Source organism: Diabrotica undecimpunctata, chromosome 5 (assembly GCF_040954645.1).
Source record: "Diabrotica undecimpunctata isolate CICGRU chromosome 5, icDiaUnde3, whole genome shotgun sequence".
Taxonomy (NCBI): domain Eukaryota; kingdom Metazoa; phylum Arthropoda; class Insecta; order Coleoptera; family Chrysomelidae; genus Diabrotica; species Diabrotica undecimpunctata.
This window is the reverse complement of record NC_092807.1, coordinates 120725499-120752342: the sequence shown is the minus strand read 5'-3', so window position 1 is coordinate 120752342 and position 26844 is coordinate 120725499. Positions and strand designations below refer to the sequence as shown.

Genomic DNA, 26844 nt, shown 5'->3' with positions numbered 1-26844 from the left:
ATTTCTTTGACATAAAACCTAATTTCTATTGAAAAATTATACTGTTATTTGAAAATGATATTGGCAATTATGTATCATACGTCTTGATAATGGAGATCTGTGTTAAACAGTGGATGTTCGGTAGTTTATTATTTACGAAAGGTTCTGTGGCGAAAGAATATATAGTCCAACAATTTACTGGAGAGGGCGACTCTCACAGGGTGTACAATTCCAAAGCGTCTCGTATAATTATTGTTTTGGCATAAAAAAAAATCGTTTAGCTTGCTTACAAGTTCAAGTTGATTAAGCAAGTCCCAAACTTCATTAGTCCACAATAAAAATCACAAATAAAGCTATTATAAGCGAGATCTTTCAAAATTTTCTAATATTCAGTCAGCTTTAATTTTCAAATTCTTGCCCACTTATTTTTATCATTCAAGTTCGACCTCTAGGTTATCTAATAAAACTCTGAGGGTACAGCAGATCCTGAAGTGGAAGAACTTATTAAGGAACATGTCAAATGTCTCTCCCAATCAAAAGTTTTATCAACGAATACATATAGATGCTTTCTATATTATAACGAATATGGCCTAGCAGGGAACAGAAAGCTTATACAAAGATCTCGTGAACAAGAGCCAAGTGCTAATTGGTTCAGACGAGCGGCTGTGTTAAAGAGTCGTCTTTGACTTTGAGTTTGTATGCAGAGTCGTTTTTGGAAATAAGGTTAATTTTTAAATAAAATTAAAGCGTCAAGAGCTGAGTTTGTCAATTAATTTTTCATAAATTAATATCTATAAAGTGGTCTTAAGTCGTCTTTGCAACTATGCTACTCAACTACAATAACTCTTTATTTGTATCAAATTTAACTATTTATAGTTTTGATATACTTATATTATAAAAATAGTCTTTGTTTTATGAACTGTATAAATAAAATAAGAAAAAAATTGAATACCTACACATATTATTTTAATAAATATATAAATAAATAAATAAATCAAATAAATAAATAGATAAAATAAAATTAAGCTAATAATTGTAAGACAATAAATAATAAATTACTAAATAAGTAATGTATATTTAAGTTTCTTCTTGATAATCATTTCCATCGTCGTCTTCATCACATGCTGCGTAAAGTCGGCTGCAATCTTCTATTGTAGATATAGTTTCGTTTGGTCGGTATGACTTATAAGCATCATCACTAAAAATATATTACATATTTATTGAAATAAAGGACTTCTAATATGTAGTTGATCAGCTTAGAAATTTGGAAATAGGTGAAGGTGTCCTAAAATGACATAGCATGTAAAATTACATGCCGTTACTTATTTCAAAAGTAGGTACTGGCACAATTTTAAAGTGTTAAAATTTTAATGTGTTCTGCTGCAAATTAGTTTTTACTGGAAAATACTATTAGTTTTAAAGTGAAACCAGCGCTAGGAAATAAGTGTAGATAAGTACATCTATACTACAGATGCATATCCCTAATAGCATACGTACGTCCAATGGACGTCCATAGTACGTCCCTCACGGACTTTAAGGACGTCCCTCGAACATCCGCTTTGGTCCCAAGTACGTCCATTTAACGTCCTATATTGGTCCGAATGTCGCTGCGCCGAACGTCCTATGGACGTCCATTTTACGTCCCGAGCGGACGTAACCAAAGCAAGCCCAAGCATCAAAAAAAGTTGCTAATTCACACCATTTGCACTTTTTACTGCTTAAATAGAATTATTTTATTTCTTTTAAGCATTATTAATATTATAGATAATTAAACTGTGCCATTTGTTTAAATAGATAAGACATGACAATTACAATTAATATAATCATCAATCATAATTACTTTGCCCAGCCAGAGTATATACGACCACTTGTTCATCTTTTCAAAGATGATTACAAGATTCATCTTGTTGATAAAAATCATATTTTTACTTATTAGAATTAGCAAACATATATCATCGTGATAACTAGAATAATAAAACAATTGTAACGAATTATCTAGAAATAAAAGATTTTTACAATTTACCTAAAAACAAAAACATGTTTTGGATAATATATTAAACTATACAATTTTTAATTAATCATGATTTAAGCTTTTCGCTTTTAATTACTTTATTTTATTTAATTGCTAAATGTCGGGCATCCAGAAAACGTCCGAGTTCGGACGTCCAGAAAACGTCCGAGTTCGGACGTCCAGGGAACGTCTGAGTACGGACGTCCAGAGGACGTCCATTTAGTCCACCCAAAGTACGTCCCAAGTACGTCCATTTTACGTCCAGGGACGTCCGGACCAAAACTGGACGTATATTGGACGTCCATAGGAAGTCGTGTGTTACTAGGGATACTCGGAATTGTCGTTGAATGTCAGATAAAATATTTCGGTAAGACTAAAGAACCACGCGTTGTTGCTGATAAAACGATATGGTTTATAGAGCTATGGTATTTAATAAGCCTCAAATACAAAATTTTTTAATACGTTGGAAATGACCATGGAAAAAGAGAAAACTGAAGTTCATCGCATTTTTAATAGGACCGAAAGTGGTTTGTCCATAGTACAGAGGCCTCCAAAAATGTTTGCAAAAACTGGAAGAAAGCAAGTTGGATCGTTGACCAACGCCGAAACAGGTAGCATGTAACATGTGCCTGTAGCATGAATAATATTGGTATTTTCGTATCGCCAGCTTTCATTTTCCCTTAGGAAAAATAGAAAAGAGGAAGTTTTATTGGTTCTGGGGACTGGTAAAAAAAAAGAAACATTATTTTATGCTTGCCTGCTCACTGCAACACATCGTATTGAACAGCTTGATGTTTGCTTCTTTGAATGTGCACTATGGTTAAAAACCATATGGAATCATTTTTCAGTTCTGCTTACAGAAAAGCAGCAACAATAAAAAAATGCTACAAGTGGCTTTTCGAAAACCAACATTTACCCACTCAATCCAAGGATTTTCCCAGACGAGTTTTTGAACCAGCTGAGACCACAGATAGAATATTAGATACTAGCAGAACAGAAGAAAATACGTCTAATCTACCAGAAAAATCGGTCAGAAAAGAAATAGAAGAAAGTAGTTTTATGGAAAAAACGGCGCAACGACTCACAATAAAGAAAATCAGACCAGATGTGATCAGAAAGATAACAATACGAATGAAAATATACCTTAAAAAAATTACACTGCACGAAATTTCTCCACTGCCCGTAGCAAGTAAAACTAGAAAAAGAAAGTCTAGACAAACAATCTCCGGAGTTTTAACGTAACAACTACTTATAATTTGAAAGAACTCAAGCAGAAGGAAGTAAAGAAAAGACATGAGAATGTTCATCGATTTAAAGAACATTTTAAGTAAGTCAAATTCCACTGCACAAACAGAAAGTGAAGAAGATCTGTTTGCAGCCAAATATGACGCGGATGATGTGGCTTGTCTTTACTGCAATGATTTATTTAGAAATTCTCGATCCAGGGACTGTTAGATTAGATGCATAAAATGCAATAATTGGGCACATTGTGAATGTACCGGGGTGTCTGCAAAAGAAAAAAAATATTTGTGAGCTTTGCAAAGATTGATTTCTTGTTTTGTTAATTTATCTATCTATATTTTCATGTTTTCATGTTGTTAACATTTTTACCATTTGTTGTGAGCATATATGTTATTTTACACCCCCCATTACTGTGCCCCATTACTGGGGCAATTTAGATGATAGATGTTTGTAAAATTAGATAAATATATAATAATGTAACGTTTTTTAACAAATACTTTGTCACAAGTTTTTTTTATAAAGATGAGATGTTTTCGACTAAGTATATGAATAAAACGTAACATTTTTTTCAGTTAAATATTTGGTATCTGCAAAAAAATGTCTCAAATGAAAAGTATGTCATTTTAGGGCATATTAACGTATTAAGAAAATATGTATAATAAGCAATCTGAAAACAAATAGAAATATTCACAACTGAAAAACAACAATCACGTCAAAGCGATTCTCTGAATATACATACAGTTATGTGTAAATTCTAAGAGATTGGAAAAACCTAAAAACTTACGCAGTTAAGTACCTTCACTACGAGCAGTGATAAAACACGATAACACTTCTTTTCGTGAATCCTAATGTTTCTTGCTTATGCATTTCCTCCAGTTCTCTAGTACGTATGTACTTTTCTTTTTAATTATTGCTTTTTTGCATAGTTTCATTTATTCTTTATATAAATAGCAGTTTAAAACGTCACATTTCGTCTTCCTATTCCGTCTCGATGTTTCCATCTTTCTTCTGTCGTCTCAGGAAAGTTTTTCTCAGTGGCTTTCCCGCGGAACCTCCAGAATGGCATTCCCCGAAACCAAACACAACGACTGGTTTGAACTGCGTTTGGAGGACATGGGTAATACTGAACTAAATGAGATCGGGCGTGGCCGCTGTAAAAACCAACAGAGCAAGATGGGGCTATGAAAATGGCACCTTATGTACGTGCGGCTAACAAAAGGATATGGATCACCTGCTCCAGTGAAATCAATGCCCGTTTCCATGGCATGATGCAAGGCATGATGAACGACCAGTGGAAAGCCAATACAGAGGAAATAAACGGTACCCGATTCTGGGCCGAAAACTTGAAATTATCACGCTTGGACAAGAAAAAGTAAAATAAGTAAGGGGTCAGTTTATCCAACGTAAAAAATCGCCAAAAAAGGTGGTACATAAACACAAAAAAAAAATCTTCAAAAACACAGTTAAATGGATATGACAAGGGTATATTACGGAGACACATTTATGATTTTCATAAAGAACTAAAATATTATATACAAAACACTGGGACCAGTCCTCAAATATGGGACAGAAACATGGACTCTAACACAGAAGGATGAAAGAATTTTGGGAATATAATAAAATCGCAAGCAAAATATTTGGAGCTATAAACAACCAAGGGTAGTGGCACAAAAGATATATCTTCAAATTATAGCAACTATTTAATGACCAGACGTCGTAAAATTCATTAAAACACAGCGACTTAGATGAGGTGGACATATAATAAAAATGCCAGACAAACGATTGCTATAAAGCTAACCATAGGAACACCTGTAGAAAGAAATAGAAGTCGACTTCGAAATTAGGTGGTTAGATGGAATTGAGACCGATTGAGGGATATTAAAACTTAGAAGATGTCAACAGGTCGCTAGAAATTGAACAGAATGCCGATGAATCTTGGAGTAGGCGAGGATCCATAAAGGATTGTCGAGCTAAAGATGATGCAGACGATGATGTAAATTATAAAATAAAAAAAAATATTTATATAAAGTTTATTACTTACACAAACATGTTGAATATATTTCCCAACAGCATACTTTGTTTTGTGTTGAAGTCGGCTTGACAAACGAATTTTCTTTTGCAAGCATCTGTCTTTAAGTCCATTTCTTTAAATACTACTTCGGTTAAATTTGATCTGAAATATATTAGGATACAAGTGCTTCATTATTATTGTATTTTGTATTTTTTTAGAGTAGAAATAAATTTTTTAATATACTCATCTATCAAAAATATATTTTTAGACATATGTCGTCACTTTGCTGTACCATTTTCTAAGTCCCTATATAAAAAAATAAAAGAAAATAGATGGCTGTATTGAACCTGACAACAAAGTCAATCTCGCACAGATCTCGAAAATCCCCCCCCCAAAAAAAAAGATCGCCAAAAAGAAAGCGAAAGTAATTGTAATAAAAGCTAAACTAGAAGATTATCAAAATCTATAAAATGATTTTGATACGAGAGGTGGAGAGCGAAATGAATATATAGAAAGTATCCAAACCTATATAACGTTTTCATTTTTATAGTAATAACCGGCCTTAAAATTTGATTGTTCTGCACCTATACTATTTCGTTGACTGTTTTTATTGCCTCTAACTACGCCGTATTTTCAGATCCCCTATAATTAATTTCATCTGTGTTTGGTCTAGTTAAAAAGTACTTAGTACCTACTTCTGCCTTGTAACCAATTTTATATTAAAAACAGACGCATTTTTTTCTCTAAATATCTATTAAAAATGTTTATATTAACAATTAGTTCTAAGTTCTCTGACAACAAAACAGAAATGAATGGACACACCTAAGGGAGGTTTACATCCGACGATGGATGAAATAGTTGTTGATGATGATGATGATGATTATGTCTGGCTATATTAAGGCATTAGTTTTGGTGTACGGTGGCGGCGGACGTTAAGTAATTAGTTTAGTTTCTTATTCATATCCAGTCCCGACGCTCCCAATAATGAGCAACTAGTTCTTCGTATTGTTCTTGTGTCACGACCGGATTATCACCACCAGAAATTTTTTTTGGGCGTTTCACATAGAGAAAATAAGGCAAACAATTGTAGTCAGATTAGATATAACCTGGACCAATAAAATACTAGTATATGAAACGCATGTCAATAGTTGACGGAAGTAATACTATTTATTAAACCAGGAATTTTACAGAAAACACGCAACACCAAAGGACAGAATAAAGCAACAATGGCCAAAATAACAGACGAGGAAGTCCTTAAGTATAAATGTAAAGCAGCTTGGCCAGATGCTATAAATGGAAGAGTGTTGGCAGCAATACTTCAGAACTTTTAAATCAAAACAAAAAAGAGATTGAACAATGTTCAAACTTCTTTATATAAAATGAGAGAAATTAAAAATAAAATGTAACCAAAACTAATAGGGAAATAAAGACTTCTTGTAACTGATGGTATATTTTATTGAAATATTTAAAATTTATCCCAAAAGATTACAAATCTTCAAAACTTTTTCGGTCAAAAGTGAAAACTACTATCATCGGTGAAACCAAAAAGAAACCTTACTTTAAAATGACACACACATAAGGTAAAATTTTAACTGTTATATTACAAAATATGTAGAAAATACTTACATTTTAAGGTAGTTGAAACTAGCTACCAAAAATTTTTTAAAAACCTTTGGATTACATGATAATAGTAAATTGTAAAATTATAATAGAACTAAATATAACTAATCAAAAATAAGTGGAAGAACATGGGAACCAATCAACGAGAGAATAATTAAAATGCATATAGACATAACGGTAAAGAGACAGTGATACTCGGAGTATATACATTAACAGACGATTCTCCGGGAGTAGAAAAAGAACATTTCACGGCACAACTTCAACATCAAATAGAGCTCATTAAGAAGAACGTGGGGGTAATTATAACAAATGATCTTAACGGCAGAACCGGAAGGAAAGAAAACGATAAAGTAGTGGGGAGATTAGGAGAGGATGAACAAAACGATAACGGAGAACGTCTGATTGAATTATGCGAACTAAACAACCTAAAAATCACCAATGAATTCTTCAGACATAAAACTATTCAATAAATATACATGGACGCAAGAAACACGAAAGCTAAAATCGATAATAGACTACATAATAATCAAACAAGACACCACAATAAGGATCAAAGATGTGCGAGTCAGAAGAGGAGCAGAATGTGGAACGGACCTTAAACTACTGCCAGAAAAAATGGGCATTAATTTGAAACATAACAAGACCCCCTCTACAGAAGAACCGCTGAACACTATAAGAGAAAAACAATAGAATATAGAACTACTCCAAGAACAATCAATAAGAGAACTATACCAACAACGTCTAGACCAAAAATTAATAGAATTTAGATACGGCAACATCGAAGAAATATACGAGTATATAAAGGTGAGTATAAAACAAGCAGCATTCGAAGCCCTTGGAGAAAAAGAACATATAACAAATAAATAGATAGCACTATTATGAAATAAATGAACCAACAAAAAGAATAATTGAAGAAAAAAAGCAACTATACAGAAAATAGCTGACTACACACAACGATGAAGTTTATAAAGAATATAGAGAAAAATATAGAGAAGTGAAAAAACAAATAACACAACAAAAGAATGAAGAATGGGAGAGAACCTGCTTAAATATTGAAACATACATAGGAGGTACAAGAACTTCGGAGTCACGGAAAGTACTGAGAGGATTGAAACAAAACTCAAAAGAAAAAATTAAATTGGGAAGTATACAGGACAAGGAATGGAAGGACTATTACAAGGAACTGTTAACAGAACAAAGATCACAATTCATTGAAAAAGAAAACAGGCGAAGACGAAGTAGATCCCCACAACAAGAAATAGAAATAACAGATAGGGAAATGAGAACGACCATAAAAGCAATAAAAAAAAATAAAGGCACCGGGACCTGGAGGCATCTCACCTAAGCTTATAAAATACGGATCAAAAAAATTACACCGGATGATACAATGGATATTTCAGAAAGATATAAATGGAGAACAGCTTCCAAAGGAATGGACGGAGGCATATATGACATCTATATTTAAGAAAGGAGAAAACGATGCAAAAACTACAGAGGAATAACCGTAATATCATCAATAGGAAGATTAAATCGGAAGATACTGCGAGAAAAGATAGAGCAAACGATAAAAGGCAAAATCGGTGAGGATTAGGCAGGCTTCACGGCAGGAAGATCATGCATAGACCACATCTACACACTGGAACAACTGGTCGAAAAGAAAAAAGCAAAAAATAGAAATATACATTTGGCATTTGTGGACCTGAGAAAGGCGTATGAATCTGTACCAAGGTCATAACTATGGGAGACAATGTACAAATTAGAAATACAGACGGAACTCATAGAAGCTACAAAAGCTCTGTATAAAGAAACTAAAGTGTCCATTAAAATGGGAACAAGAATCATAGGAGACTTCACCAAAACAAAAGGGTTCTTGCAGGTTTGCTCCACATCTCCCACCCTATTCAAAATATACTTAGAGAAAGCCTTGACTACATGGAAAAGAAAATGCGAAGGCATGGGAGTACCGGTACGGAACGAATACCTATACATGTTAAGCTTTGCAGACGATCAAGTAGTGATTGCACAAGACCAAGGCAACCTCAGATACATGATGAAAAAACTGCAAGAAGAATATACCAAGGCTGGCCTAGATATTAACCTCGTGAAAACAGAGTACCTATCTACAAGTGAAGAAGACATAGATCTACACATTCATGACAACGTAACAATCAAAGGAAAGGATGAATTCAAATACTTGGGGTTTATAATCACGAAAAAGGCAACAACAGAGGAAGAAATTACACGAAGATTAGAACAAACACGAACAGCAATCCGACAACTTAACTCAGTATGGTGGGATCTAAATATGAAGACAAAAACACAGATTTATAAATTCGCATTAGTGCGAAGTATTATGACATATGGGGCTAAAAATTGGATCATAAACAAGAAAAACCGCAGTAAGATGGATAGAGATGGATAGGAGAAGTAATGACAAAATAAAGCAAAGAACATCAATAGAAACAGACATACTAACATATATAGAACAAAAAAGACTAAAGTGGTATAGACATGTAAGAAGAACTAGCGACAGCAGATGGATAAAGAGAATAACCGAATGGAGCCCCATAGGAAGGAGGAAAAGAGGACGATTCCTAAAATCGTGGAGGAACGAAGTAGATGACGCCAAAAGAGGCCTAAAGAATGGGACAACAGAGAGAGATGGAAATGGTTGAGCGAGGGAAAGCAGTTAATACTGTAGAATCCCTGAATATATATATATATATATATATATATATATATATATATATATATATATATATATATATATATATATATATGTATAGGTATATAATTATAATGACACAAGGTCATGACTCACAAGGTCCCACAAGGTCAGGACTCACAAGGTCAACTGACTAGATAAGAAAGGAAGTGAAATTTATTAAAATTGACAAGACACAAGTATTGTGTGTAATAAAATTTATTTATGAATTATATAGTTGTATTAACTAAAAGTAATAAAGAGAGTACAAGACCCACATAATATATTGTCGAAGTCATTAATTAACTGGGTACAAAAAAGAGTAATAAACATATTAACAGAACGGGAGAAAGAAGAACGCTGAGGATCGCTCGAGATAAATCACTAGCTGAACATCACAGCGCGAGTACTTTCCAAAAGAAGTTGAGCGAGGAGCTAAGCACGAAGGTGGCAGGTGTATTACAATAGAGGTAATTTTCCTAAAATTAAGAAGTAAAAAAAAAAGAATAATTGTATTGAAATTTCCGGAAATTATGAACATTTTATTGGTGGACTTGGCTTAAATATGTGGCCGAAATAAAAATTTTCTTGTTTTTTTAAATATATTCCATTATTTCAGGGTTTGTTTCTTTTGTTAGTTTTGTTAGTTAAAAATTAAAATACAAATAACAATTTATTAACTAAAATTTTGTAGTAAAATGCTAAATCATACCTCCTAATAGCGTCATAGAAATTTTCGTGTTCTGAGTATCCTCTTCCGTACCCAGTAGGTGAGTTATTGATTGGATAGGTCTTTTCCGAGGGGTAAGATGTTCCTTTAGACGGATAATCGTAAACATAATCAGCGGACGATGGTGGTACTTGTAGATTTTTACTGTATGCATGGTCGTAATGATGAGGGGAAGAATATATTACGTCGTGATGATCTAATAGTCAAAAAATAGATGAATTACTATTTATTATATATCGATGGGTTAATGCATGAATGTAATGCAACGATATATACTAAGATATATACTATACAACGATACAACTATACAACGATATTATACTATATGTACAATATAATATACTAAGGATGGAACATGTTGATAGTGTTACACGTAGCTGATCAACGACGGAACTGACGTGAATTTGACAGGTGATTAATTTGAATATAGTTATCCCCAATATTTTATTGTTAAACAGGTAATAACATTATATGTTAAGTTAATAATTTAATGTACTTTCCGTTTTTCGATTTCGATAGCTTCACGAATGATTCTCGCTTTTAATGAGCGGATGGGAGCGATGGTTTTTGCTTTTTCAAAATCTATTTTGTGGCCTGTCTGAATATGATGTTGGGCTAGGGCTGAAGTGGTATCGGAATGTTTGACTGATAGAGAATGTTCGTAAATACGGGTATGGATTCGTCGGTTTGTCTGTCCTACGTATGTACGTGGGCAACTGGCACAAGGTATCTCGTAGACACCATGGTCTTCATTGGGGATTTGGTCTTTTACGGATCTGACGAGATTGGACAATTTGGAGTGAGTGGTGAAGATGGTTTTAATATTAAGAGGGGTAAGAGTTCTACTGATCTTGTCAGTGACACCTTTAATGAAAGGTAAAAAGATTTTGGGTTGATCCGGCGGCAAGGTTTCTTTTTTGGATGGAATGGGGTTTAGAAGTTTTTGAATGCTTCTATTGATTTGGGTTTTGTGGTAGCCGTTTTTGTAGGAGTGTTTGTCTTATTGAATTGATTTCGGATGACCTGTGATTGTTGTCGCTAAGTCTTATGGAACGGGAAATAAGAGTGTTGATGACTGAATTAAGTTGGGCGGGGTGATGATGTGACTGGGCATTGAGATAGCGGTTTGTATGAGTGGGTTTCCGGTACACGGAATAGGAAAAACTGTGAGGTGGATTTTTCTGAATAAGAACATCAAGGAATGGCAAAGACGCTTCAGACTCAACTTCCATCGTAAATTGAATGCTAGGATGTATTCGATTCAGGTGGGAGAGGAAGAGATCTAATGTGTCTTTACCATGGGGCCAAATGACAAAGGTGTCATCAACGTACCGTAACCAGCAGGTGGGTTTGAGATTTGACGAGGACAAGGCTACTGTTTCGAAATGTTCCATGTATATATCTGCTATTACGGGAGAGAGAGGCGATCCCATTGGGGCACCTTTGATTTGACGATAGAAATGATTTTGGAATGTGAAATATGTATTAGACATGCAGTGTTTTATAAGAGATAATGTGTCTTGGGGAATTTGATGTTTAGAGTCCAAGATGGAAATGGTTTCATCGATGGGAATGTTGGTGAATAAAGAAACAATGTCAAAACTGACTAGTATGTCTGAGGGTGAAATAGAAAAGTTTTTCAGAAGATCAATGAAATGAAAAGAGTTTTTGACAAAGGACGAGGCGTTTTCGGCTAATGGTTGTAAGGATGAAGCGAGATGTTTTGCCAATTTCTGAGTGGGACAGTTGTATGCACTGACGATGGGTCTTAGGGGAACATTGGGCTTATGGATTTTTGGAAGGCCGTATATCTTTGGAATTCGGGATGATTTTTCTCTTGGTATAAGAGATTTTTTGAGGTCTGGAGGTAGAGTAGACTTATTTATAATGGATTTGGTCGTTTTTTCTAGATATGTGGTTGGATCATTTGGGACATGTTTGTATTCTGTGGAATTCAGAAGTTCGGACATTTTGTAGAAATAGTTAGAAGAGTTGAGAATGACGGTGGCATTACCTTTGTCGGCCGGAAAGATGACGATGTCAGGGTTGTTGTAAAGTTCTTTGAGGGCACGTCTTTCTGAAAGACTGATATTTGAAGGTGGGGGTTTGGAAGTACGGAGAATTCTGGCGACATCTTGTCTGGCAACTTCGGCTTGGTCGGAAGGAAGATGGGAAATAGCTTCTTCAGTTTGACAAATAATTTTCTCAGTTGGAATGGAAAGAGGAGTGACAGAGAAATTGAAGCCTTTTGACAGAGCTTTGGTAGCTGAATCGGATATGTGAATATCTGAGAAATTGTGAACAACAGTAGAAGGTTGTTGATTTGAAATGGGCGGTGGATTTTGCTGAGAGATAAGTTGGTCCAGTTTGCGTTTCTGGGTTTGGGTTTTGTTGTCAGAAATGTGTTGGGCTTTTTGGTGAGAAAGACGATCGAAAGTGTCCCATAATAATGGATGGATATTGAAAGAGTGGATGTCATTGTAGGTTTTAAGAAGTTGGGAATTTGTTGTATCTAAGTTGCGTCGGGTGGAATGAATTAAATTACTAAGAAGCGAAAAACCAGTGGCTCTAAGGATTTTGGAAATTGATGAAGATTTGGTGTGATGTTTAACTTGTAAAGATTTTGGAATGACTTGATGGTCACGACATGATTTAAGAAAAGCAAGATCACAGAGAAGACGGTCAGATTTCCCTGGAAGGAGTAGGCAGATTGAGACCTCAGTGCCGAGAGACAGTTCTTGCAATATAGAACACGATACTGGTACGTCTCGAGTGAGGGGAGTAGGCAGATTGAGACCCCGAACTCGAACCGAACCGTATCACTCTTGATAATGGCTTCAAAATGGGTGCCGAAACGTCGAGTTTTAAATTCTTAACGCGGTTCTTCCCGAGAACACAGTAATTTTCATATATATATATATATATATATATATATATATATATATATATATATATATATATATATATGAAAATATATGATATATGATAATAAGTCACACCGTTTGTCCAGTAAGGTGGACGTTTTGAAAGACTGTTACAATTTTTTGACGTGACAACGTCTTAAATTAGGTTGTGGCTCGGAGTCATTTAAGAAAAAGTGTAACGCCCGCTCACGTCTGTTACAGTGAGTCGCCGAACGAGAGAGAGGCCCGCCGGACCGGCGAATGCCTTGCGTCTCTCTCCCACTCAAACATGATCGGTCCGCTGCGCGCGGCACTAGAGAATTAGGCGCGTTGAATCGCTAAAGTTGAAAATCGTTGAAAGTATCGTCAGCTGTGTCTGTAGTGAAAATGTGGAGTGTTTAGATTCGTCATTTACAACAACTACAACAATAAAGGTAAATAATTGTACACTAATATTTCATTATCGTAAACTATGATTGATTGATTAATTGTTAGATTGACACAAAAGTTGAGAAACTGAGTTTATAGGTTATGTCATACTATTGACAAATGTTGATAGTGTTAAGTAAATTATTAGTTTAAATCACTCTGCAATCAATCGTAATTCAGTCGATTGAGAAGAAACAGCGCGTATTGCTAGTCAAACATTTAAAATAACAAATTATAACTTCTAACCTGTCAAAACAGGGCGACCAAACAAACGAACTAAACCGACCAATCACCACGCGCGGAGTTAGAATTTAACTGTGTTTAGCAAGAATTTCAAATTCCAATTTTAGTAAATGTTTTAATTTTCAACTTTACCATTTACATTTACAAATTTTAATTAATTTCAAATTTATTTAGCAAAAATTTGAACCTTCGATCTGAATAAGTGTTTTGATTTTCAAATTGATTCTTTAAAATTAAAAATATTAAAATAAAATCAGAAGTGAACGTCACATAACATTATCTGTACTTATTATTATTTAATATGTAGGCAAATACATGTGACCATACTTGGTAGACACAATTGGAAATAGTAATTTTTTATAACTGAAAAAAATAAATATATAAAATACTGGTAGCAAACAATAACTTCAATGATCGATATCTCCGCAACTAATTGATATATCGAAAAAATTTTCAAATAAATTTTGTAGAAAATAATAAGATCAATAATATAATATAAAATAAATAATATATAAAATAATATACAAAAATATAATATATAAAATATAAATAATATATAAAATACCTAATAAATCGGTAATGCAATTCTTATTTTCATTCAATTCCTTGTTCCTATTGTGCAATTTAATAATATTCATATCAATAAATATTCTACCGAGAAAAAGACGTTGTCAGTAGTTGAAAAATCATGGTTTGACTGTCATAGTCAACTTTATTGTGTTTGATGCTATTTTGGTTATCTACGTAGTGGATAAGCATAGCGAAGCTTGCTTAAGCTGTTTTGTTGGCCATCCGCCTTTTTTGAGTTGGAAGTACCCCTCTTTTCGTTCCCAGAAACTTCAGCACTGGTCTGTTCCCCGTTTTTGGTTAGGCTAGAGCCATTTTTGTAGAAATCTGCCATTGGTCGTTGTGCTTAAGAGCCAACGAACTGTACCTGGTGCCGATTCATCAAGTCGAGCATCCAGTTTTATTTTGAATGTAAGTATGTTGATACCATAGACAGTTATGACAAGTAGTTTTTGGTTATGATTCTGTTTGTTTTTTTTGTTTTGTTTGATTCCCTGAAGTCGTGATGGGGGGTATTGTAACATTTTAAAATTCCTTGGTATATATTGAAATCCCCTCGTATATGTTAAAACACCAAAATATTGTTTCAATTTCTTTTTGCGTCACCGAGGTCAATAATAAACCATTTTACAGTTTGTTTATATATCACGGACGCGTATTTCTTTCCACAAGGAAACTAAGTTCCTGTAGTTGGCTGTATACCATATAATAAAAATTTTTCCAATATAATCCTTTATAAAAAGGTATATAAAAAACCCCGTCGGGCTATGTTAAAAAGACAAAACGTTTTCGGAATAAGTATTCCATCATCAGTGTCAATATATTACATGAATGTAGCCACTAAATATGAGGGTAAAAACCCTTTAAAAATTAATATGTGAAGTTTAGTTTACATTATGTCGTGTTTACAAATAGGATGGTAAAGTTACCGTTGGATTGGTAACATGGCGACATATGACTCTACATTAAGTTGCAAGTCCTGAGACGGTATGTCTACGAGGACTTTATTAAAGCAACGTTTTGTCTTTTTAACATAGCCCGACGGGGTTTTTTATATACCTTTTTATAAAGGATTTTATTGGAAAATTTTTTTTTTGCGTATTTTTTTGTTATTTTCTTTTGATCAAAGCCGCTTAATATTCTGCATTTTAAATAAATATTTCCGTTTATATATTTTGTTTATACCAAGTTAAGCAAATGAATTTGAAAGATAATTACCTCACGCTCGGTAAGGCCGGCCGCCGTTAGAGGTGAGTTTAGTTTTATTGGAGTCCGAATTTAGTATCACATTCGTAGTTTTTTCGTTTTCGCCTTTTTTATGGGAAAATGTGTAGTGTTGTGGCAGTTAATCGTGTAGTAGTTCTAGTTATAGAGCTTTGCATGGTTGCTCATTGAGAAGAACGTCGCGCGTCGGTGTGTAGTTTGAAGAAGCCAGCAAAATTTGTTAGAAAAAGTGATTTATACTCAAAGTAATGTGTCAGTTCAAATAAGGGTTATCACTGTTTTTTATTTGTAAGCCGTCTTTTATCTGAGATATTTGTAAAACGGCGTTTCCAACAAATTTTTAAGATACCAACCTGGTTCCAGGTTTTTAAGAAGCCGAGTCTAAGGTTCGTGTCCAATGTGCCAATTTGAACCTCAATTTTGTTTTGTCCTATCGAAGTTTGGAGATGAATTTGTTCGTGTGGTGGTGAATCTAACTCCAGTTCTAACCCCAGAAATTCTAAAGTCCAGTGCAGTCCAGAAATTTAAAGTAAACAAATTTTAGTGAAATGCAGGTACCTTTTTTTTGTTGATTTTTGAAGATAAACATTTTCTAATAATAATTGCTTTCATAACTGTAATAATTTAAATTATAAATGTAGGGTGTGACCATAGCTGTCATATTATTTGTTCTGTTTTAAAATTTAATATTGACATCTGACAGCTAGTACTATTTATGATATTTGGTAAATATCTAATCATATTTGAGATTTTGATTTGTTTTTAGAAGGTTAACCACTATGCATAGTTTCACTTAAATATAATTTTTATTTGTAATAGTTTATTTCTGGTGCAAATTATCGCCCAGTAACAACTATAAGTATTGTAGCATCTCCAATTTGAAGAGTTTGTAAAACTGATAGGATATAGTAAGTGTTTTTTCTTCGTTATTTTTAGTATTTATCTTTGTAACTAATTATATAGTATTTTTTGTATTACCATCATCTTTGTAATTGTTTTTGGTAAGACAACAATAAATGTTTAATTTTTTTGCCCTAAATCATTTTGTCTATTTATTTTAAAAAAGATTCTAACCCCTTTTCATGTGTTTTTTAGGAAGGAAGAACCTTTTTCTTTCATCCAGCAGGGAGTTTTCTCAAAGTGCCGTCCCATTTTAAATAGCTGGAGGTCCTTCTTGTGTTTTGTTTGTTCCAGGAGATTTATGTAAATACCCCTTTGTTTCATTTTTTTGTAGTTGCCCCAATCTAACCCCCTTGCCGTTCACTTATCCACGACCCAGTTCTCCAAATAAACCCTGAGAGCTGTTTGCAACAGTTTCGTTTATTTTGCTTGCCCTATCTCCACCTGCAGTAACTTCTGTCCCCAATTTTCAACACCCCATAGTAATACCCTATGTGGTAGGCAAAATATTCGTTACAACCATAATAAAACCTTGACAATTTGATTAGGAGCCTGCGCACGCGAATTAAAGCTTGCATAAGGCCTAGAGTTACTAACACCATCTATTAAAAAAATATAAATGAATAAAAACAATTTAAACATAATTTCTTGTACATTCAAATTTTGTTTCCCCTTGACTTCAGAACAAATAATTCCAATTTTATTATTTAAGAATTTATGGGTTTGTTTAGATTTTATGTATTGGTGATTAAATTGCTTTATAATAAATATTCTTTGACTTCGTAGGCTGTTTTTTTTTTAAATTCGATTAAAATCATAAGAAATATCAGATGGTTCCATATTCCAAGTTCGGTTGTGTGTATTAATTAACTTTATTACTCGTAACAAATATTTGTGAAGTACATTAAAGTGTAATTATATACTTACTACTTCCTTTCATGTATTCAGCCAGTTTAAAGGCTGCAAAAACTTTTCCGAATATGAATGTAATCGCCCAGATGGAACCAATCACCAAAATGGCTTTAAATTTGAAGGCCAGGAACGCCAAAAAGTAAAACTTCTGTACTGAAATATAATTTTTACAATTATAGTCTATTGTCGTTGGTTGCAATTGGAAGCTCATTATAAATGCAAATTTTCAAACAGATAAGTACGCCGAAATTCAGAGTTACCTATTAATTTGTTTTGTTAAATATTCTCTCAAAAAAAATACCTTATAAAATAAAAAACTCGTAACACTAATGTAATGTATATAGGCTGTAAATATATTTTTTATTTGAAACTTTTTGAAAGTCTTATCTAAGTCATTAATTATAAATTATAAACAATAATCAATTTCGCGTTTACAACCAATTAAAATCAAAAATAAGCTATTGTAGGATTTCTGACCCTATCTGTTTATAGATAATTACCCACCTTAAAAGGATTGTGATTAAGATAACTCCTTTTTAAATTAAAATAAATTACATAATAAATTTATGATAAATAGGATTAAATTCTTCTTTTTCATACAGTCGGTTGTAGTGAAGAATATCTATTCCTTTCCTGTCGTAGTACCTGCCTGCATTAAAAGGTCTAGTACACCTATGTAGTAAAAGCTAATATCTTGTGCTTAAACAAGCGAGTTGTTTTAGAAATGGCAAATTGACTGTAAAGATCAGGAAGAAATGTGACTACCGACAATTTTTGAACTGGATAAGCAAAACTTAACATTGCTTGGAATAAATCGAAAAAATAAACCAGAACTTCCTCAGGATTTGGTAAATGTACGTAATAGGGATGAATATTCAATAAAATTTGGTTACCAACATAAACGTCCTACTGCCTGAAAAAAGGAAAAATGGTTACTTTGCTATCAACTATACATAATAGTTGTGAACTATACAAAAGCCGAAAATAATTCTTGATTACAATAAAACAACGTAAGATCTAGACACCATGGACGAGCTTGTCCGATTGTACACAGTCAAAGGGCAAACAAGAATATGGCCTGTGACAGTTTTTTATATGATAGACATTTGAGTATTAAACCCTTATATTATATGGTGTCATCTAAACGAAGAGAGAAAAACAAAAAAAAGGTTACAAACGACGCAAATTTCTCAAGCAGTTAGGAAAAGAGTTGTTGCTACTGAAACAAGTGCAGATGAACCTTCTATTATTTGTCAAATGTAGGAAAAAGTTTCAAATTCTTCAAAAGGCGTCGACGCAGAGAAGAGACAGACAAGTATTCGGAGAAAGGAATACGAAATGGTTAATAGATCTGAGGTGATCAAGAACTACAAACAGTTCATGGGTGGAAGACCAACACTCAGTCTTCCGATTCTGAGACCTGTAGCGACTACGAAGACCTGGAGCCAAAACATAAAAAACGAAGAGTCGAAATTCAACTCATACCTGTCGAAGTTAAACGTCTTCATAAGGCTGAACATTTAGTGGACTATCATTATCATCATCAGTAGCTCGACAACAACCCTTTCTGGGTCCTGGCTTATTCTAGGATTTTCCGCCATTCTGTTCTGTTCCTTGCTTTATTTTCCAGTTGGTAATCTTAAGTGTTTTCAGATCTTGTTTCACTTGTTCCATGTATCTAAGTTTGGAGTTTCCCTTTGAATTTCTCCCTACTGGTGTTTGTCTCATTATACGTTTTGGTATTTCAGTTTCCAACATCCGTTCAACAGCCATATAACATCCGTTCAATAGCCCATCCAGCGCAGATGTCCGATCTTTATGGATTTTATGACCTTGGGTTCATTGTATGCTGTGTATAGTTCAAAATTATATCTTCTGCGCCATATGTCATTTTATTTCACTTCCTTATATATGTGTCTAAGGATTTTTCGTTCAAACGTGCCTAATAGGTTACCATTGCTTTTCGACAGTGTCTATGTCTCTGATCCATATACAAGGACTGGTTTTATCAGGGTCTTGTATATTTTGCATTTGGTTTTTCTTGTGATGTTATTAGATCATAGATGTTTAATTAGTCCATTATACGATTTATTAGCGATATGTATTCTTCTCTTAACTTCTTCACTGACATTGTTATCTGCGGTAACTAGTGAACCCAGATATGTAAAATTTTTCACGCTTTCGATGTTATAGTCTCCTATTGTCAGATTCTGTAGGTTTCTTTGGCCTGTAGATTTGATGGCCTTCACGTATTTGGTTTTTATTTCGTTAATGTTTAGACCACTGTTTTGTGCCGCTCTTTCTATCGCATTAAATGCTTCTATCATCTCTCTTTCGCTTCTAGCTATGATATCAACGTTATCTGCAAATACCAATATTTGTACACTTTTTGATATTATTCTTCCTCTGGTGTTGTCTTTTGACTCTCTAATTATTTTGTCTAATGTGATGTTAAATAGAATACAGGATAGGGCATCTCCCTGTCGTAGGCCCATTCTCACATGGATTGTATCTGTTAGTGCGTTTTGAATTTGAATTTTGCTTTGTACTTTAAATGTTTCTTTTACTATATCAATGAGTTGAGTTGGAATATTAAACTCTTTCAGTGCATGGATCAGAAATTCTCGATGGATGCTATCATAGGCACTCTCAACTACTTATTCCGCATATGGTCTCAATCGGTCATACACAACATTTGACAGTATTTTATATGCCACAGTTAGTAGCAAGTCTTGAGGCAGTTGTTTATTATTCCATATGTTCACTATTAGTTCGTGTATTGCATTCAATAGGGATTCTCCGGCTTCCTTTAATAATTCATCATCAATCAGTTCATGGGTGGAGTTGATCCTGTTGACAGAATGTTGTATTTGTATGTTGACAGTCTGTCCGGCACGAGCACGTACAGAAAAGTGGACAATTTGTTTTAGCAGTTTGCAACTCTTGATGTCAATATAGAGCAGTACAAAAGGATAAACATGCACCAGCCAAAAACATTCCTCAACTGAGATTATTCAAATTAGAAATGGGAGAACAAATGATTTCGGACAACACTCAATCTTCCGATGCTGAGACCTGTAGCGACTACGAAGACCTAACATAAAAAACGAAGAGTCGAAATTCAACTCTTACCTGCCGAAGTTAAACATCTTCATAAGGCTGAACATTCAGTGGACTATGCTGATAAACAAAATAGATGCAGAAAGATCAATTAAAAAAATACTACAACTGCATTTTGTATAAAATGTATGATATTTTTATGTAGTACACGGAACCGAAATTGATTTTTACAGTTTCATACCAAAGACTAAGTTTTAATACATTGTTCTGTGTATAAAAATAATGAATAATAAAAGATTGGTAAAATATGAGTATCTATTGTACTGTTTCTTTCTTACGTTTAAGTTTATTTTGAGAAAAACCAGATTTTCCGTTGCATATTTTTTTGTTATTTTTTGCTATAAGTAGCAATCAAATAAAAGGTAAAAACCCAAAATAGTTTGCAAATATTTAAAAAAATACTCTAGGTCTCAGGAGATTAGGAGGTCACTATAAGACTCAGAATTATCATCACTGAAATCACTACTATTGTCTTCCTGAAGATTAATTATTATTTGATCAAAAACGAAATTTAAAACAGGTTCCTTTTCCCTAAACAACTGTTTAGCGTGTTCACATCGGTTTTTCCACTCTTCATTTGAAAATGTTATCTCAAAAACGACGCACAGAACTAAACTTACAGTCAAGGTTTTTCTCGGCTTTGACCGGAAAAAAATTTTTCGATTCAATTTTGATTTAAATTCCATTTAAAGTCACTGTCATTGTTCTTTAAGAAAGCTGTGTCGCAGACTGTACCGACCGAAGATTAGACGTCCAGTTATTTACTTCTACTAATATATTCCCGATAATTTTAGTGCGCATCTGGTAGCCTTAGGGATTGTAAGATTTTCAAACTTGTTCCTAGGTTTGACAAACTGTACATCACAAGATCATCCGGAAAAACCTGGAGAATTAAAACGTGGTGGATGTTAGAAAAACCACAGAAATTTGGTCAAAAAGTATTCTCTGAGATGTCAAAAGTGTTAATCGATTTGTTTGTAAGGATCATCACATAACTACTTGCCTTGAATGTACAACAAACAATTTGTAAAACTATTAATTCTTTATTATAATTTTCGTAAGTATTTTAAAACTTTCAAATTTACTGTGTGTATTTTATATAAATAACTATTTTTTTGCAAATATGATGACACTGTTTAATGGACTTTAGGGGATGAAATTTAGGGTCACTATTGGCCCCATTGGTATTACGTGTCACAAAAAATCTGGTATTATGAGGGTTAAATAAGCGGCATATGGAGCTTTAACAATTAATATGAAGAAAAAAGTATTCTGATGGCCAATAATGACCTGTGATACAGAAACACTTTCACCCCTAAAAAAAAGTTTTGAAACTAATGGTACCACAAAGGAGAATGGAACGATCAATGAAGTGTGTCACACCAAAAGACAAAATGAAAAATGAAGATCTACGAAATACAACTAGAGTTACAGATGTGACAGAAAGTATACAAATAAGTGAAAATAAAAACCACCATGTGGCAAAGACGAAGGATGGCTGACGGATTCGCAAACTACTGGAATAAAAACCAAGGATAGATAAGCGAAACAGAAGAAGACTGCCTACACGATGGTAGAACGAACTAAAAAAATAAGTAAAAAATTTAATATCTCAACCATTAAATGCAATAGAAATTAGGAATAAAACTCTAAATATATATCTCAAAATTACTATACTAATATAATATATATCCACCATCATCCTACATTGTACTGAAGCAGCTACACTAATTCTATGATCAAAAAAAGTCTTCGAGGTGTGATTATATAAAAGGTTGTTATAAATATAATACGAGGATAGGGTTACCAAACAAGAAGTCTTGCGAAAATTATCAAAAAGAACAGAGCCAGTTGCAATAAAGATACAAAAATTTAAATATCTTGGTCACTTTATGGCAACTGATGTCTTCTATGTGCAATCTCAAAGAATAGTTTAACTACTCATCTGAAACCTGTATGCAAAGCCTTAGCAAAGTATGTGAATTTCTTTTTTCATGGTTCTTAGAGAATGGTCTCAATTTATCTATAGAAAAATCAGTAGTATCTATCTTCACAAGACATAACATTCCTACAAATGAAAATATCATTCTGAACGATTAATGTTTTAAGCTTCAAAATCATGTCAAACATCTAGGCTTTATTTTGGATAAGAAGTTAACTTGGAGACAATACATAGAGTACATGCTTGATAGATGTAACAAAGTCAGCAATCTCCTCAGAATGACAACTAAAACGTGGTGGGATTGCGATGTAGAAACATCTTTGTTGTTTTATTGCTCTTATATACGATCTATTCTAGATTACGGTGCTACTCTTTATGGTTCCGACTCCAAGAACGTTTTAAAAAAAATCGACACGTTTCAAAATTCTATCATGAGGGTATGTTTGGGTGCTATGAGATCAACCCCTATACAACCCTTATATGTTGAAGCCGCTGAGCTACCCCTGGAAAATAGAAGAAACTTTTTAAGTGAAAAAAGCCTTCTTAAAATTCTATTAACTAACTCCCAGTTATTTTCAAGCGTCCGTCAACTTAACGAGTTAGATCTTACAAACAAATATTGGGAGAAAAAGCCTTCCCCGCCTTTATGCATGGCATTACAGAATAAACCTATTTTTTTCAAGAAATTGCACACGGTTGACAGAAGCTTAGACTTCTTCTTCTTAAAGTGCCTATCCGTTCCGGATGTTGGCGATCATCACGGTTATCTTTACTTTAAGCTTGACTACTAAGCTTAGACTACTTCTCTTTATTCCACAGAACTGAGGTTATAATACCCACTTATAGTGAGAACACCATTATGAGTAGCAATCTTCTAAGATCTCTACTGCCTTGTTATAGGGAAGCCACAGTAATATACACGGACGCATCAAAAACAACAGAAGGGACTGGATGCGCATACTTTTTACTTGCTGCAAACGTAGAATTCAAGTATAAACTACCAAATGAATTTTTAATCTTTTCAGCGGAATTAATAGCTATACTTGAAGCTCTAAAATATGTTAAAAACACCTGCAATAGACATATTTTAATTCTGTCAGATTGCTTTTTAGTTTTGCAGAGCATAAAAAACATTGAATTGCCCTCAACATTTAGCAACCCCTACATATTTGAAATAAAAGCACATATTGGTCTCAAACATAATGAATATGTAGATCTACTACTACTATCGGTTTACAGCGTTCTCCGACGCCTTCCGACTCCTAACCGCCATTCTTCTCTATTCAGTCATAGGCCTGGAGGGATTTCTCTTTCCTCTAGTTCTTTTTCAATTCCCTCTCTCCAGCTTTTTCTCGGCCTTCCTCTTTTCCTTCTCCCTTGTGGTGTCCACGTCAAAATCTGTTTTGGAATCCTGTCATCTGGCATTCTCTGTACATGGCCGTACCATATTAACTGTTTTGGTTTTATGTCATCAACTATTGTATGCTTGACTCCCATCATTTCACGTATTCTCTCATTTGGTATCCGATCTCTTCTTGATTTTCCTGCTGCTCTTCTCCAGAAGTCCATTTCTGTTGCTAGTAACAGTTTCTCTGTTCTTTGTTTCATTTGCCAAACCTCGCTGCCATATGTGATTACACTTTTAAGTATGGTGTTGTATATGAGTTGTTTGTTCGCTTTAGATATTGTTTGGTCCCACAGAATTCCGTTCATCATGGATATGGCTTTTCTACCCTGTATGTTTCTGTCTTTTATAGCAGCATCGAGTGTTCCATCTTGAGTTATCTTCATACCCAGGTACTTGTATTCATCACAGTTTCTAATTTCTACCCCATCGTCTAATATAATAGACTGTTTTGTCCTTCCAATACACATGGCTTCAGTTTTCTTAATGTTGACTTCGAGACCCCATTTGTTATATTCTTCTATTAGCTTCCGAGTCATGTAACTCAAGTCGTCATGATCCTGAGCAATCAGTATTTGGTCATCAGCGAAACATAAGGTGTACAGTGTAGTCTCGTCATTGAGAGGAATTCCCATGCCATTACATTTTCTTTTCCACAGCTTGAGTGCTTGTTCCAGATAAATTTTGAAAAGGGTAGGCGAAATACAGCAACCCTGCTTTAGTCCTTTCATGACCTTAAATCCTTCAGATATCCTTGATCCAGTTTTAATTTTTGCAGTCGTTCCATTATACAGACTTTGGACTGCTTTGATAAGACCATGCTTAATGTTGGTTTGCTAATATGTAGATCATTTAGCTAAAATGAGTGTAACAACTGGCTCTACGTTGAAATATGTGCTTAATACATCAGATGTTACTACGATGTTCAAAAAATATCAGCAACTTAGATGGAAAGAGCAATGGAAACATTACTGTTCTACAAACCATAAAAGATATACCTCTTTACAACCAATTATACCTCAAACAACCTGGTTTCAGAATTTTAAAGCTCCTCGTAAATATATTACTACTATAAATCGAATACGCCTTGGACATGCATGCTACCAATGCCATTTATTTAAAATAAAAGTCATCGATGAGGATAGTTGCAAACATTGCGGTAAGCTAGGTGACCTCGATCACATTTTCCTTGAATGTCCTAAATTTATTCAGCATTCAAACTCCCTGTATACAAAATTAACTAAATGCAATACATACGCTCCATATAATATACAGTCCTTGTTAGCCATAGGTTCTGTAATAATATATAATTTAATTATAGAGTTTTTGTCAGACACATGCATAGCTTTATAAATCTGGTACTCGTTCATGAAAACTTTCATGAGCGTGTGTAGGGTTAGACTTGTACCCTTTGTTTATCCTATATGTAACAATACCTTATCCGTGGTCCAGTATTGTTTGTCTGTTAAAATAAATGTCTTGACGGACCCCTAGACGAGAAGCGAGTGTTCTTGTATTTTCCTTAGACGTGTTCTTCTATTAATTATTCGTCTATTTCGTTTTAGGGATATCGCTGTGCATTTGTCTGAGAGAAATAATCTGTACTTATGTGTATATACTTTCTTAAGGAATATATTATAACTTTTCGAGACTGGCTGAATTTCGAAAGTCTATGCCACAAAAAAAACTACCTACTCATGTAACCAGCTCTTTAGAGAAGCAGTAAACACGATCCAAGTAATGTAATTGCCAATCTTCAAAAGAAGTTGACACCCAATAAAGAAATTGTCTTTTATCATTTTCATTTGTGCTGCTAATCCATATTAGAACTTTTTTTTATATAATCCTATGTTTATTATATAATTCCTTAACACAATTTCTATCTTTTAAAGATATTAAAATTACACTATTACACATATGCTTAAAATTACTTACAAATTACAAAAATTATGTGAAATTACTTACAAATCAACCATTTGTGGCAATGTTTATGTTTTTTAACTACTTGATGAGTACCAGCACAACTACAAAGAGCAATGATAGTAAGAAACACACAAATAATAAACACACTACGCATTTTACTAAAACTTTCGGTTCAACTAAACATGTCGAAGAAAATATTTCTTTTATAAAGATCTTTAAAATTTCTATATTTATTTTTCATTAACACAATATCACTTTTGATTTTTATTTTTACACTTTTACTGTAACCATTATAACTAGATTTACGTGTTTAAAAAGCAATTATCATCATTGTTAAATATTACCGTCTATTATTATCTTTAGTTGTTTCTATTTGTTAGTGCACAAAATAAAAATTAATGGCAGATGATAAAACATAATTAATAACATTTTGCAATGAATAAATATACTTTAAGCACGATGCGGTAGGATTTTACAATAAAACCAATTTTATTAGTTTTCTGACCAGAAAATAATCATTGTTTACTGTTTTTTTATCACCACTTTTCCAATATATTAAACATTGACAGAAAGCGTGCATTTTTTAAACATTTTATTAGGATGACACGACAGTCATCCACTGACTGCAAAGAAATTGTTATTATCAGACACTTAGACCTAAGATTGATCTATTGTATCACCCCGATTATACAGATTAGGCCCATAGGACCTAGTCTTCAGCGTTTCTAGAGCACAGGCTGCTCCGGGCTAATATATATAGACTATAATCAGCAGGGGCTCAAAATCTGAGCTGTTCCTGCCATTCTGAGCGTCGGAGTAATCTTGTGGCCCCACAGAAAGCCACAAGTCTCTTTAAGGGCAACTCCCTCATTTGCCTCGGTTACATAAAGGCCGAATCCAGGATCTGCCACCCCTAATGGGCCAGTGCTGAGAACTCCCATAGGACGTGTGAGGAGGTTTCCTCCTTCTCATTATACAT

The 26844-nt window shown here is 33.8% G+C and overlaps 1 protein-coding gene across 1 annotated transcript; it reads right to left on the bottom strand.

Moving 5' to 3' along the window:
* Positions 1–923: 923 nt before the first annotated feature.
* LOC140440761 (uncharacterized) lies at positions 924–26114 on the bottom strand. The gene is made up of 5 exons (XM_072531130.1): positions 25908–26114; positions 17491–17628; positions 10280–10493; positions 5274–5405; positions 924–1177 (listed from the first exon to the last, which is right to left on the bottom strand). Exons 1-5 carry the CDS (start codon positions 26017–26019, stop codon positions 1057–1059), a joined length of 717 nt encoding a protein of 238 aa, XP_072387231.1. The 5' UTR covers positions 26020–26114; the 3' UTR covers positions 924–1056.
* Between the last annotated feature and the right edge of the window lie 730 nt (positions 26115–26844).